At 40.2% G+C, this 13,315-nt stretch overlaps 1 protein-coding gene across 2 annotated transcripts in view; it reads right to left on the bottom strand.

The window, feature by feature from the left end:
• The window catches only part of EEF1AKMT1 (EEF1A lysine methyltransferase 1), a 19,889-nt gene extending 10,889 nt beyond the window's left edge, over positions 1–9,000 (bottom strand). For both annotated transcript variants that reach the window (XM_029936985.1, XM_029936986.1), the window contains exons 1-2: positions 8,897–9,000; positions 654–816 (exon numbers count right to left, since the gene is read on the bottom strand). In XM_029936985.1, the coding sequence (XP_029792845.1) occupies positions 654–816; positions 8,897–9,000 (267 nt within the window). The remainder of the gene's footprint in view (positions 1–653; positions 817–8,896) is intronic.
• Positions 9,001–13,315: the final 4,315 nt, after the last annotated feature.

Below are 13,315 nucleotides of genomic sequence, written 5' to 3'. Positions count from 1 at the left end.
GAGCTTCCTTCTAGGTGGCAAGTGATGGACAGAGACTATCCAGGGGTAGGCACTGACAGAAAACCCAAGTTTCATCTATTTCTCAACCGTGTCCTGTAAAAATTTACATTTCTAGGTTCTAGCTTATGTTAGTTTCCCTTCACTCCTTTTATTCTCTTTTAATTCCTATTTTTATTTATACCATAAAAATACAATTTAAATACATACTATGTATAAGAACCTACTAATATCTTTTTCAGAACTCCTTTTCATCTTTTTTTCATCTCACATTTAAATTAATTACGCCATTTACTGCAGTATTATATTTTACCCCCTCCACAAGGATGATGAGTGCCAGGAAAACCAACAGCAAGTGTCTGTGCACAAGAAGGAAGCACAAGTTTGTGCTGGTCACAAATGACATGCTGTCCCCGTCTGATCACCAACCAGCCTGCCTGTCAGAACGAGGAAAATCTCCATTTATACAGTCTTGAATGTTCAGGGGCTGCTTTCTATCTTAGCAGCACAAGGGAATCAGCTATTGAGGGACAGGGGAGGCAGACATGGGTGAGAGGCAGGGCGCAGGCCGACACCCTTGGACAGGTAGAGGCAGGGGCAGAATCAGCAAGCACCACAGCCATATGTCCTGAGCGACACGGAAGGTGTTTACTTACCCAGTTCTCTTCTATAACTCCGAGATTGTATTTATCATCTCCACCTGGGTCGCTTTGCTGCTTCTGCTCAGAATAAAATTCCTGGAGGGCTGCTAAGGTGTGGGAAGACAGCTGGGGAATGTCCTCATCATCACAATCACTCATTTCACAAATCGTCTGAAACCTGCCAATAAATGAGCAGATATTGTGGGGGTATTTTTTCCCGTCCCATCAAATAGGGATTTAGAGGGACACCTGGGTGGTTCTGTCATTTAAGCATCTGACTCCTGGTTTTGGCTCAGGTCATGATCTTCCTGTTCGTGGGCTGGAGCCCTGGGTCAGGCTCTGTGGGCTGACAGCGCGAAGCTTACTTGGGATTTTCTGTCTCCCCCTTCTCTGCTTCTCACCCATTTGCACACACATACTCTCTCTCTCTCAAAATAAATAAACTTAAAAAATAGCAATTTAGGGGCGCCTGGGTGGCTCAGTCGGTTAAGCCTCCTACTTCAGCTCAGGTCAGATCTCACGTTCATGGATTCGAGCCCCGTGTCAGGCTCTGTGCTGACGGCTAGCTCAGAGCCTGGAGCCTGCTTCCAGTTCTGTGTCTCCTTCTCTCTCTGCCCCTCCCCCTCTCATGCTCGCTCTCTCTCTCTATATCAAAAATAAATTAAAAAAATTAAAAAAATTAAAAAAAAAGCAATTTAGAAATTTTTTTATCTCACAGGAGGAATCCAAACTGGAAGTGAGGTTTTTGTTTTTCATTTATTAAAAAAATTTTTTTTTGTTTTAATTTTAGTCAGAGAGTGAGCAGCGGAGGGGCAGAGAGAGGAGAGAGAAATCCCAAGCAGGCTCCCAGTTTCTGCTTGGAGCCTGATGCAGGGCTCAGACCTACGTCTGAGAACCGTGAGATAATGACCTGAGCTGAAATCAAGACTTGGATGCCCAACCAACTAAGCCACGCAAGTGCCCCTGGAAGTGGATTTTATAAAGGAAACTCATATTTAAAGTTTCTGAGATCAAACATCTACAGAGGTCTCCTACTGAACCCTGCTTAACAAATACAGGCTTTTCCTTTACATGTATCCTTTTTACAAATGAGAATTTCCCATTTTTAAGACTCCTTGCAGAATGAATTTTTTAATAATATCTATTTCTTTTTTTAAATGTTTTTATTTATTTTTGAGAGAAAGAGAGACAGCGTGAGTAGGGGAGGGTCAGAGAGAGAGGGAGACAGAATCTGAAGCAGGCTCCATGCTATCAGCACAGAGCCTGACATGGGGCTCGAACCCATGAACCGTGAGATCATGACCTGAGCCGAAGCCAGACGCTCAACCAACTGAGCCACCCAGGTGCCCCCGTGAGCATGTTTTCTTAAAGTGATGGTATTTTTATAATCCATGGCACCTGAGATTTGATGAAATACAGTTATCACTGTATCAATTGTAGGCAATAATGCAGTGAGTCATCCAAGCTGCAGTTCCATCATTTTACAGCCTCAAAATAAAGTGGTCAGAAAGAGATGAGGCTGTTCTGGGGGTTGGCACTGTCTAAAGTGGTATCCAGGGGAATGAGTGGTGAAAAATAGTGTGTTATTAGTGGATTCTGGGGAGACTGTACTGGCACAATCTGTCTGACATGTTTAAATGCTTGAAAGAACATTTTTTAAATGTTTATTTATTTTGAGACAGAGACAGAAAGCATGGGGAGGGCAGGCAGAGAGGAAGAGAGAATCCCAAGCAGGCTCCAGGCTCAGTGCAGAGCCTGATGTGGAGCTTGATCTCACAACTGTGACAACTGTGAGATCACGGCCTGAGCTGACATCACGAGTTGAATGCTCAACCCACTAGGCCACCCAGGCGCCCTGGATGTAGCTATTTTTAGAACTCAAGAGTCTATTCAAAGGCTTGCAGCTTCCCCCAAAAGAAGCAAATTCCAGTTAATTCCAGTTAATTTCGGCACATAGCTCAGCAGCAGCTACCCCCTCAACCCCAATTCTTATTCCTGTGTCAGGATGCTGTGCACATGATTCTGTTTTGTCTTTGGTTTTAATATACAGAAGTGACTGGGGATATGGAGAAGTCAATGCTATTGAGTGTTTAATATTATTCACAGTCCCCCTGGGAATGAGAGGCACAGTGCACCATGAAGGGCCACACAAAACCTGTCCCGTGTGGGGACAAGGAAGCAGAGAGAGAGAGAGAGACCTGGAACTCTGTCATTATGGCTAAGATGGCTGGGAAGGAACTGGGTGTGGATGCCCCCTATTGGGCACAAAGTAAACACACATTCTACAGCCGTGGTTGGGGCTTTGTGGGAAGACTTTGATGTGCCCAGGAGAGCGGGTTTCTAGCGAGGATGTAAACAACTTTGGCCACTAGTTTGGCCCTGTAATGAACTGACACCAAATAAACAAATACAAAACCCAAGAACACACAATTTCAAAAGTTCCAGGAGCAGTCTGTACACAACTTGTGGGAGCCAAGGTACACCATAAAGGCTCTGTCCTTCAAATATCGGGGACCTGTGTCCTTCTGATTGTGGATGCGGGGACCACAGTCAGGCAGCCATTACCTCAAGGCTCCCACTGTCATCACTTCCACCTCCAGCCAAAACAACTTTGAGGGGATTTAAAGGGCCAACACTTCTCTCCTAGCTTTATTTTTCTCTTTTTCTTCTTTTAGGAGCCAGACATTGAAGGACTAGATCATTATACAAAGCAGTTGCATATACAGGGGAATTTAGGAAGTCCCTGAACATGGCTCAGGAAGAGGTGGAGGCTCAGAAAAAACTTAGAAAACCTTAAGTTTACATCTCAGGTTGACACTCAGTGCAGACAGCCCTACAACAATCAGAAAACAAAAATAATAAACAAAACAACAACAAAAGCAGCAAATCCTTGGGAAGGGGGAGAATATGACTTCCAGAGTTCCAATATTATTAGATTCAAATATCCAGTTTTCAAAAAAAAAATTACAAGGCATACAAAGAAACTGGAAAATAATGCCCATTCATAGGAAAACAACAGAAATGATCCCTGAGAAAGATCATATGGTAGACTTACTGTCTGAAAGATGCTAAGAGAATTAAAGGAAGATGTGGGAAAAACAAAGAAAATGATGTATGAACAAAATGGAAATATCAACAGAGATAGAAAACATAAAAAGACAGCAAAAGGGAATTCCAATGCTGGAAATTACAATTACTGAAATGAAAAATTCACTAGAGGAATTCAAAAGCACCTTACAGTAGGCAGAAAAATCAGCAAACTTGAAGATAACTGAAATTACTGAGTTTGTGGAAAAGACAAAGAAAAAAAGACTTAAGAAAAGTGAACAGAACCTAATAGCATGGTATCAAGTGTACCAAAATACACATTGTGAGAGTCCCAGAAAAGAGAAAGGGACAGAGCAATTCTTTGAAGAAATAACGACTGAAAACTTCCCAAATTAGGTTAAAGATAGAACTATAAACGTGAGAAGCATAATGAGTTCTAATAAGATAAACTCAAGACGCCCACACCAATACACATTATAATCACTATTAAAAGCTGAAGACATAATCTTGAAAGCACCAAGAGAGGTGACTTGTCACATACTGTCACATAAAAAGGATCATCACTAAGATCATCAGATTTTTCATCAGAAATTTTGGAGGCTAGATGGCAGTGGACTGGTATACTCAAAGTTCTGAACAGGAAAAAAAAATCAACCAGTAACCCTAGATATGATGAAAATGTCCTTCAAAAGTGAGGACGAAATTAAGACATTTACAGATAAAGGAAACCTGAGAGTTTGTTACCACTAGACCTGCCCTGCAAAAATTGGTAAAGTGAGTCCTGCAGGCTGAAACAAAAGCACACGAGGGGCACCTGGGTGATTCAGTCAGTTAAGCATCTGACCCTTAATTTTGGGATTTTGGCTCAGGTCATGATCTCATGGGCTTTGCACTGTCAGTGTGGAGCCGGCTTGGGATTCTCTCTCTCCCTCTCTGCCCCTCCCCCACTTGCACTCTCCAACTCTCAAAATAATAGACCTAAAAAAAAGACATGAAAGGACACTAGACAGTGTAGAGCCATATGTACAAATAAAGATCTCAGTAAAGGTAAATATGGGCAATTATAAAAGCTAGTATTCAATTTATTAACTACTTTGCTTTCTACATCATTTAAGAGACTGATACCCAAGTGTTTATAAACAGATGAATGGATATACCTACAAAGGAATATCATTCAGACTTAAAAAGGAAGGAAATTGATACATGGCTGCAATATGGATGAACCTTGAGGACATCATGCTAAGCGAAAAAAGGCAGTGACAAAAAGACAAATACTCTAGGATATGAGGCACCTAAAGTAGTCCAACTCACAAAAACAGAAAGTTGAATGGTGGTTGCCAGGGGCTGAGGGTGGGAAGAATAGGAAGTTGTTTAATGTGTGTATGTTTAGTTTTACAAGATGAAAAGTGGAGATGGATGGTGGTAAGGCTGCACAACAGTGTGAATGTATTAACACTACTGAACTGCACAAAGACAGATAAGATGGTAAATTTGATGTGACATGGGAAATGTCTTTATTTATTTTTTAAATATTTTATTTATTTTTGATACAGAGAGAGACAGAGCATGAGAGGGGGAGGGGCAGAGAGAGAAGGAGACACAGAACCAGAAGCAGGCTCCAGGCTCTGAGCTAGCTGTCAGCACAGAACCTAATGCGGGGCTCGAACCCACGAACGTGAGATCTGACCTGAGCCAAAGCCGGAGGCTTAACCGACGGAGCCACCCAGGCACCCCGGGAAATGTCTTTAGAGTGACTATCAATGGTTAAGCAAGGTAAGTAGATTGTTGTCATGGCTCTGGTTGTTAGAGGATTCCCTGAAGAACTAATATTTAAGATAGGATCTAAAGAATACTTCTACATAGGCAAAGAAAGGAGAAGGGGCATTCAAGGAAGAGGAAACAGCATTTGCATCAAATGGCTGTTAAAAGAACCAATGCATTGTACAATTTGAAGTAAATTAGGCATAATTTTGAAAGAACTGCCAACTAATTCAGCAATAAAACAATGTCTGCAATGAACTGTTAGTTTGAATTTTGCTGTTTTATGGTTTTGTTTATACTGAATTTGAGAATGTGTTAAGTTCTATAGTTGTGGAAGGATTAAAAGCAGGACAAATTATTTACCTCTGAGGTTTTAATTTAGAATAAAAATAACTTAAATCAACACTGAGGTGTCTGCAGCAGTCCCACAGAGGAATGCTATGAAGGCTTTAAATTAGTAATTTTAGTTTACTGCGAAAGGCACAAAGAATAAATATTTAGGAAAGCATACCAGGAGCTATCACGCTGGAGAATTTCCAGGTGGAAATTCCAGATTGGTGTGTGTGCATGCCTAGCTGAGAAAAGCTAAGAAAACATAGCAAACTGATCTGCAACCTACTAAAAGGTCTAAGTTTGGTTTGGCATTTCAGGATTAAGAGTTCCTTTCATTCAGCAAAAGAATTGGGTAACTATTAAAAGCCAACGTCTCCTGGCAGAGCTGAAGTGTACAACCAGTTTCTGATCAAATCTGTACCATGATACTGACTAGAAGAGGTAAAGGACAAAGAAAAGTATGTATGTGTTAATGTACAGATATATGTCTGTGTGTATATCCATATACATTCACATAGGCACATGTATATATGTCTTTCCTTGTCCTAGACAGAAATATTTGAATTTTTATTTATAAGCACTTTCCACAGCTGCGTATGTGGAGAAGGGCTTTCAAACTGTAGCTTGAAATCTGTGAGCTAGTCATTTAGAAATAAAACATGAAAACCATAAAAAGACACCAGGTGATGTTAAGTGCAAAATAAAGAATTCCCAAAAGCAGTTTAAGAAAACTGTCTACTTTCGTGGCTGTCAAAAGCAATTACACTTCAATCTATATTTTAGCATGAATTTTGTCCCAAAATAAAATTTTATCTTAAAGCTGATCAAATCCATTCACTTGATAATCATTTATTGAGGTATTGCCTTGTACTAAGCACTGTTCTTGGTGATGGAAATCAAAATCCAAGTCCCCTTGGAGATGACATTCCAGTGACACAGACAGACTATACACAATAGAAATAAAGTATGTGTTGGATGATAAGATCAACGAAGGAACGTGGAGAACGGAAGGGCTGCAATTTTAGCAGTCATAGACTCCTTCCTGCATTACTAAAGTGAGTTCACAACTGCATCACTTGTTAAATGGGAAAAATTGAAATCTGCTTATGTAATAAACATTGCTACAGGCTAAATTAAATGAGCTTCAGTTTTAATAAATTTTTTTTACTTAAGTCACTACTTCATCAAATCTTTAGTGTTGCTTAACAGTTTTCTAAGCAGGTTTATAAAATTGACGTGAAAGAGATTTTCAAGTAAAAAAACGTTGGGAAGTGCTGTGTCATATTACTATCAAACTGATGCTGAACCTTATTACATGGCCTGAGACCAGGTTCTCACAGGAGACTGTGCAAGCCCCTGCCGCAGAAGGGGAACATTTGGCAATGTCTGGAGAGATTTCTGGTTGTCAGGACTGGAGAGAATTCCTGGTAGAGTCCAGGAATGCTTGCAAATACAATGTACAAGGCAGTCCCCCACAATAAGGAACCATCCGGCCCCAAATGTCTACAGTGCCAGGGCTGAGAAAGAGACAAGTGATTGTGATAATGTGGTGAGCCATTAGAAAAGCACCATTTAGTGCCATGGGATCAGAATGGAGAGCATGCATGGGCAGAGAATAGAAATGAGGCATTTTAACCTGGCCTTGAGGGAGAAGAAAAGATGAAGAGTGAGGATTACAGAAGGAACAGCATGAGCAAAGGGCTCGATGCAGTAATGTACAGCATCAGTAGGGATTAGCAGTAGGGATTACCACAGTCTACTGTGGTTAATTTCTATTGCTTTAAACAGTACTTAACTCAATATAACGAATGTAACCCTAAAAAGCAATAGGTAAACCCAACTAAATTTCAAATGTATAAATTTCTACAACCTCCCTATTATCAATTTTACTTAAAGCCACTCCCTCCCCTACTGTATAAATTCACATAGTATCATATGGCCTTCTGCAAGTTATTTTGTTCAAGTAAGTGTGATCCAGTGAAACGTGCATTAACTTAGGATTCATACCAGACACCTAAGTAAATTGAGGGAGCCTCACAGGCAAATAGGTAAGAATGGCCTAGATGTTCCCTAAATACATTTTGCATATTGCACTATGATTCGGCCCTTAATCTGATTTACTACTAGGAAAGGGCCATCGAGGTGCCTGGGTGGCTTAGTCGGTTGAGCAACCGGCTTTGGCTCAGGTCATGATCTCGTGGTTCGTGGGTTCCAGCCCCGCGTCGGGCTCTGTGCTGACAGCTAGCTCAGAGCCTGAAGCCTGTTTCTGATTCTTTATCTCCCTCTCTCTGACCCTTCCCTGCTCGCACTCTTGGTCGCTCAAAAATAAAAAAGCATTAGAATTTTTTTTTTAAGGAAAGGGCCATAATCTTTCCTTTTCTTTGCATCTTTGCCTATGAAGTTACCCCTGCCTAAAATGCTTCCTTCCCTCTTGCTTTCTATAATTCCACTTATCCTGTTATTTAAAAAAATTAACTTTAAGATAAAGTGAGGTTAAATTTACCTAAAGTGAAGTACATACACTTCATAAGGGTACAATGCAATGAACTGCCTTATACCTCCACGTAACTCCAAACCCGATCAAGATATCCCTCTGGTTTTACTCAGCATCCCCTCCCCACCCCGGAAGTGTCCGCGACCCCGCGTGGATCCCGTACTTTGCCACACTGCACCCGTTAGAGGCTGCTGCCTTTCTGCACTGCCAAGTTTCACGTCTCCACGCCAGCTCCTAGGCAGCTGGGGTCTCGTCTACTCCACTATACACCCCGCGCCCAGCACCGGACCGGCCTCCTAAGGCAGGTATGGAGGCTCAAACGTCCTGGTCAAAGAAGTACGGGATAGTAGGCCCAATCCCATTTCGGGTCGGAGGGGCGTTCTCCTCTTCCTGCACGGGCCGGGGGCTAATATCTGTCCTCCGCACCTGGACTGTCGAGGCCAGGCTGTGCGGCTGCTCACAGGCCCCAGCCCACGAGGCCGGGCTCCTCTCGGCTCGTCTGCCCACCCCAGACCCCCTTAGTTGAATCCCTCCGCCTTTACTGCCCTGGAGAAAGGGTGAAAGACAGAAAAAGAACCATAACCGACTCCGAAGCCGCAGACCAGCGCGGAAGCAAGCCCACCTTCGAGCCCAAGTCCGTCCACTCAGTAGCCACGCGTGCGCAGTCACCCTCAGCTGAGACAGCGGTGAGGCCGGCCTGCGCGAGCCCGCGCCGCTCCCGCGCATGCGCACACCCTGCAGCCCGAGAGCGCTTCCGGAAGACCCGGAACGCAGTATCCTCCAGGTGTTCCAGTCCTGCTGTGATGGTGCGCTCTAGTCTGCTCTTGCTAGGAATGGTCCCTTTCTCGTTTTCTCTAGCTTATAAATTACCTCCAAGAATGGTGGCAAAAAAAAAAAAAAAAAAAAGTACGGTTTTAATTAGATTCCCTTCAATTTAAACGTATTCCAAGTAGCCTATTTTGCACTCGAAACTAGTACGTTTCGCAAACATTAAATTTAAGCGTCTATCTAGTTTACTCGGTCTTAGAGGAACTGAGACATTAAATTGAGGTTTTATATGAATAGGATTACGAAAACCCTCAAACCCTGCACTTTGGTCAGATTTCCTCCTCAGAATGGTTTACCTACCCAAACTTATATTAACATATAAGTCCAGCTATATCCATTTTTATTTGGGGATTAGCTGCAAAAAATGCAAGCAGTGTAAATGAGTGCAAGATCTGATTGGTAAACAGATGATGTAGGCAGACGTCTTCATGCTGAAATAAGACCAGCTACTAATTTGGCAAACAATCCAATCATGAGGCAACCACATTCTTCATGAAAATGATGGATACTATTTGGTCAGCTGACTTGCCATTACTCTTCCAGAGTCTTCAGTGTTGAGTGCTTAGCACAGTAACTACCACATAACAAGAATTTACTCTAAGAAGTGTTCCCTTCCACCTTCGCTGTTACCAAATCGTGAGATGTTTATTTTCCATTCCCCAAGGAAATCAATCTATATATTATGTTCCTACCTTCCTTTCCTTTACTAATTTTACCTTACTAAGTTTTATATATTCTGCTGATTAGCTTTAAATCCTTTCTGGGATAAGGTGAGGATATAAATGAATTGCTGAGCTGCCAAATGATGCCATTCAGTAGTTCATGAAAGAGATTTACAACTTTGTTGAGTACCATGCTTTCTATTTTAATTACTGTTTCCAGGTCTATAACAACCCATGCTTTTTTTTTTTTACTTTGAAAGTTGAACTGATGACAAAGCTATTAAGCAATATTTCAAAAATCAGATGTAACTTAGCAAAAGAGCTGGAAAGAAAAATAAAAGCTAAAGGAAATAAATAACATGAACCAAGAAATAATTAATAAGCAACTTTTATGGCAGTATACTTTTGCAGACGTAGTGTTCCATAAATACAAAACTGCCTTGGCTTATAAATAGAAAATTTTATACTAAAAATTAGTTTTGGCTTTAAACATCTTTATAAGCTTTCAAAGTTTCAAATGTTTTCATATCCTGTGAGACACAATAGTTACCTTAATGTAGTGTGTATGACATGTTATTTTTATAATTAAAGTGACTTAGATATCAGAAAGTTCATATAGTTATACTTTCACCAAGAGTGCTGACTGGCCAGACAGCATGTCTCACTAACACGAGGATTAGGATTTTCCTGGTGAAACATTTGCATTATAATTTAATGGTTATTAAAATCATAAAAAATGTAACACATCAAAAGCAATTTGATTGGTATTGAAGTGAAGATTATTTGTCAAGTTAAACTAGACTTGAAAGATGCTTTTAAATCAATTTCAATTCAGGAATTACTCCTTTGTTTATTCAAAAATTTTTGTTCATCTCATGACTTTTCAGAAATGCTGCATAAAAAGAATGAAGATTACTCTGAAAAGGTTTGTTTTTTCAAATTATTTTTTAATGTTTTATTTATTGAGACAGAGAGAAACAGCCATGAGTGGGGGAGGGTCAGAGAGAAAGGGAGACACAGAATCCAAAGTAGGCTCCAGGCTCTGAGCTGTCAGCACAGAGTTCGATGAGGGGGTCGAATTTATGAACCGTGAGATAGTGACCTGAGCTGAAGTCAGCCACTTAACCCACTGAGCTACCCAGGCGCCCTGAAAAGATTTCTTGAGATAAAGATGAATTTATACTCAGTTTTTCCTTTTCTAAAAAATAACTAGGAATACATATAATTACAAGAACAGACTCAGGTATTTTTCTTCCATTTGTCAAGTAATGTATTACCAAATTACTCAAAGTAGCCTAAGCATGTTGCAAAGGATGTTGCCTAGAATTCTAGTCCCATAAGATGCTCCAAGAAGAAACTATTAATAAGCTGATGAAAATCTCATTAAGATCTTCTAGAGCTCCTTGGGCACCTGAGGGCCTCAGTTGGGCAACTGACTCGATTTTGGCTCAGGTCATGATCTCACAGTTTCGGGAGTTCAAACCCCAAGTTGGGCTCTGCAGTGACAGAGTCTGCTTCATTGGGATTCCTCTGCCACGGGCATGTTGGCGTTCTCTCTAAAACAGACAAATGATCTCAGTTTTGTGAGTTCAACTCCCATGTTCATTATGGCTCTGCACTGATAGCAGAGAGCCTGCCTGGGATTCTTCCTCTCTGCCCCTTCGCCTGCTTGCACTCAGTCTCTCAAAATAAATAAACTCCAAAAAAAAAAATTGGGAATTTGGGAATCACTGTTATGATTTTTGTTATTGTAGTATTATAAGCTGAATATTCAACAGAAATTGAAACTACCAACTCAAATAATCTATTTTCTCATATAGAAAAGAAGAAACAGTAAGTAGTATGGTAAACTCTATCCCAATATCAACATGGTGGTTGTGGCTAGGTCACATTTTATTGATGTGAAGATTATTACAGGGCTTAAAAGTAATTAATGACTATCAGGTAGTAGACTTTGATTAGAACACACTGATGGATCAAAATGTGCTTGTAGCAAACAATCTTTAAATATAATGGAATCTCTTGAGCATCCACTATTATATCCACTGCCATGTCTAAAATTTTCCCTTTGGGAAGAATTAACATTTGTGGTCCTATGATATAGAGGATGTATTAGTTAGGAATCGAATTTAGGTCTTCCCACCTCTCCCCTCTACTGTACCAGTTCAAATGGCTTTACCAGGTCAGTCCTCCAAAAGGACTATCCAGGGAAATGCAGTTATAAGCAGGGGCACAAATCAATACTGCAGCCTAAGATCTCAGGATCCTGGAGGACTAACCTGGCAAAGTAAGCCAAAATGAACACTATCAAAACTTGAAACCGCTAACTAGTATGGAAATTAAAATATTTGTTAGTTTCTCATTTATTTCACCCAACATGCCTTTGCTTCCACTTAGTTTCAAAATATAGTCAAATTCAACTGCCATTTGAGATTACAAAGAATGCACAAGATTCAATCTGGGATGTCATGCTTAAAACACAAAAATGTCGTGTAACCTAATCCATGCACCAAAGGCATTCTTCACAAACCACTCAATATAAAATGGCTATTTTTAGAGAGAACCATTAAAGATGACAATTTAAAAATACTAATTTTTATATATGGGACCTTTAAAATCATTTATGGCCCTCTTCAAAAGACAGCTGATCAGCCTGTGCTTGAGTCCTACCCCTTAATGTAAGAGGGGAAACAAAAACTCCACATGCACTCTACTACTCCCTGTGCCTTTTAACCTGCTTTTTCTTTATCTACCCTTGGAGTAGAATCACATTTCAACATAACCTAAGAAATACCATTATAAATCGATGAATATTCAAAGCAAAATCAAGTTTAAAATAAATATATTTCAAAATGCATTTCCTTTTCTTAAAAATATTACTTTTCCACTGAACATGTTTACAAGATTTAAGGTTGGGTCTGTAAGTCTAACCCAGCAGGATGGTAATTCTCCACTTTACCTGAAAAGGCCAAAAAAGAAAGACCCAAACTACTAAACAATATTTACCACAAATATGCCCAAGTCCAGTGATTTAACTAGTAACTCTGAAACTGTTTCGAAGACCATGAGGTAAGGTAAAAATGAATCTGCTCAGCCTTACAGAATACAAACAAAACCCTTACTTTCTGAGTCCTGAACACTCTATTAAGGTTTGGGCGTTTCCCCAGAAGGTAATGCAGGTCTTTTATCTATACAGATATGTCTCATGTTTTTACTTAAAATTATTTTATGACTGTGTAGTGTCCCCAGTGTCAATCATCCTATGACTGTAAATGAACTAGCAGCATTTCAACAAGCTTCATAAAACGCTCTAGCTAAATACCCATGAACAAATCACACATGGCCAAAACAAAAATGTAATAAAAATATTTAGTGGAAAGACACATTTTTAACTCCCATTTATGGATTTAAAAAATACAAATAAAATTTTATCAATTTGATATTCAGCTTGTAACTGGCTCAATACATAGCCTTATTTCCTAAAATCATACTGTAGCATCTTTTGAAAAATTAAATGCAACTTTATACCTTCATTAGTAATGTTAGTAGAG

Source organism: Suricata suricatta, chromosome 4 (genome assembly GCF_006229205.1).
Source record: "Suricata suricatta isolate VVHF042 chromosome 4, meerkat_22Aug2017_6uvM2_HiC, whole genome shotgun sequence".
Classification (NCBI taxonomy): Eukaryota; Metazoa; Chordata; class Mammalia; order Carnivora; family Herpestidae; genus Suricata; species Suricata suricatta.
Note: the sequence above shows the minus strand (reverse complement) of the source record. Positions and strands in the feature narration are given on the sequence as shown.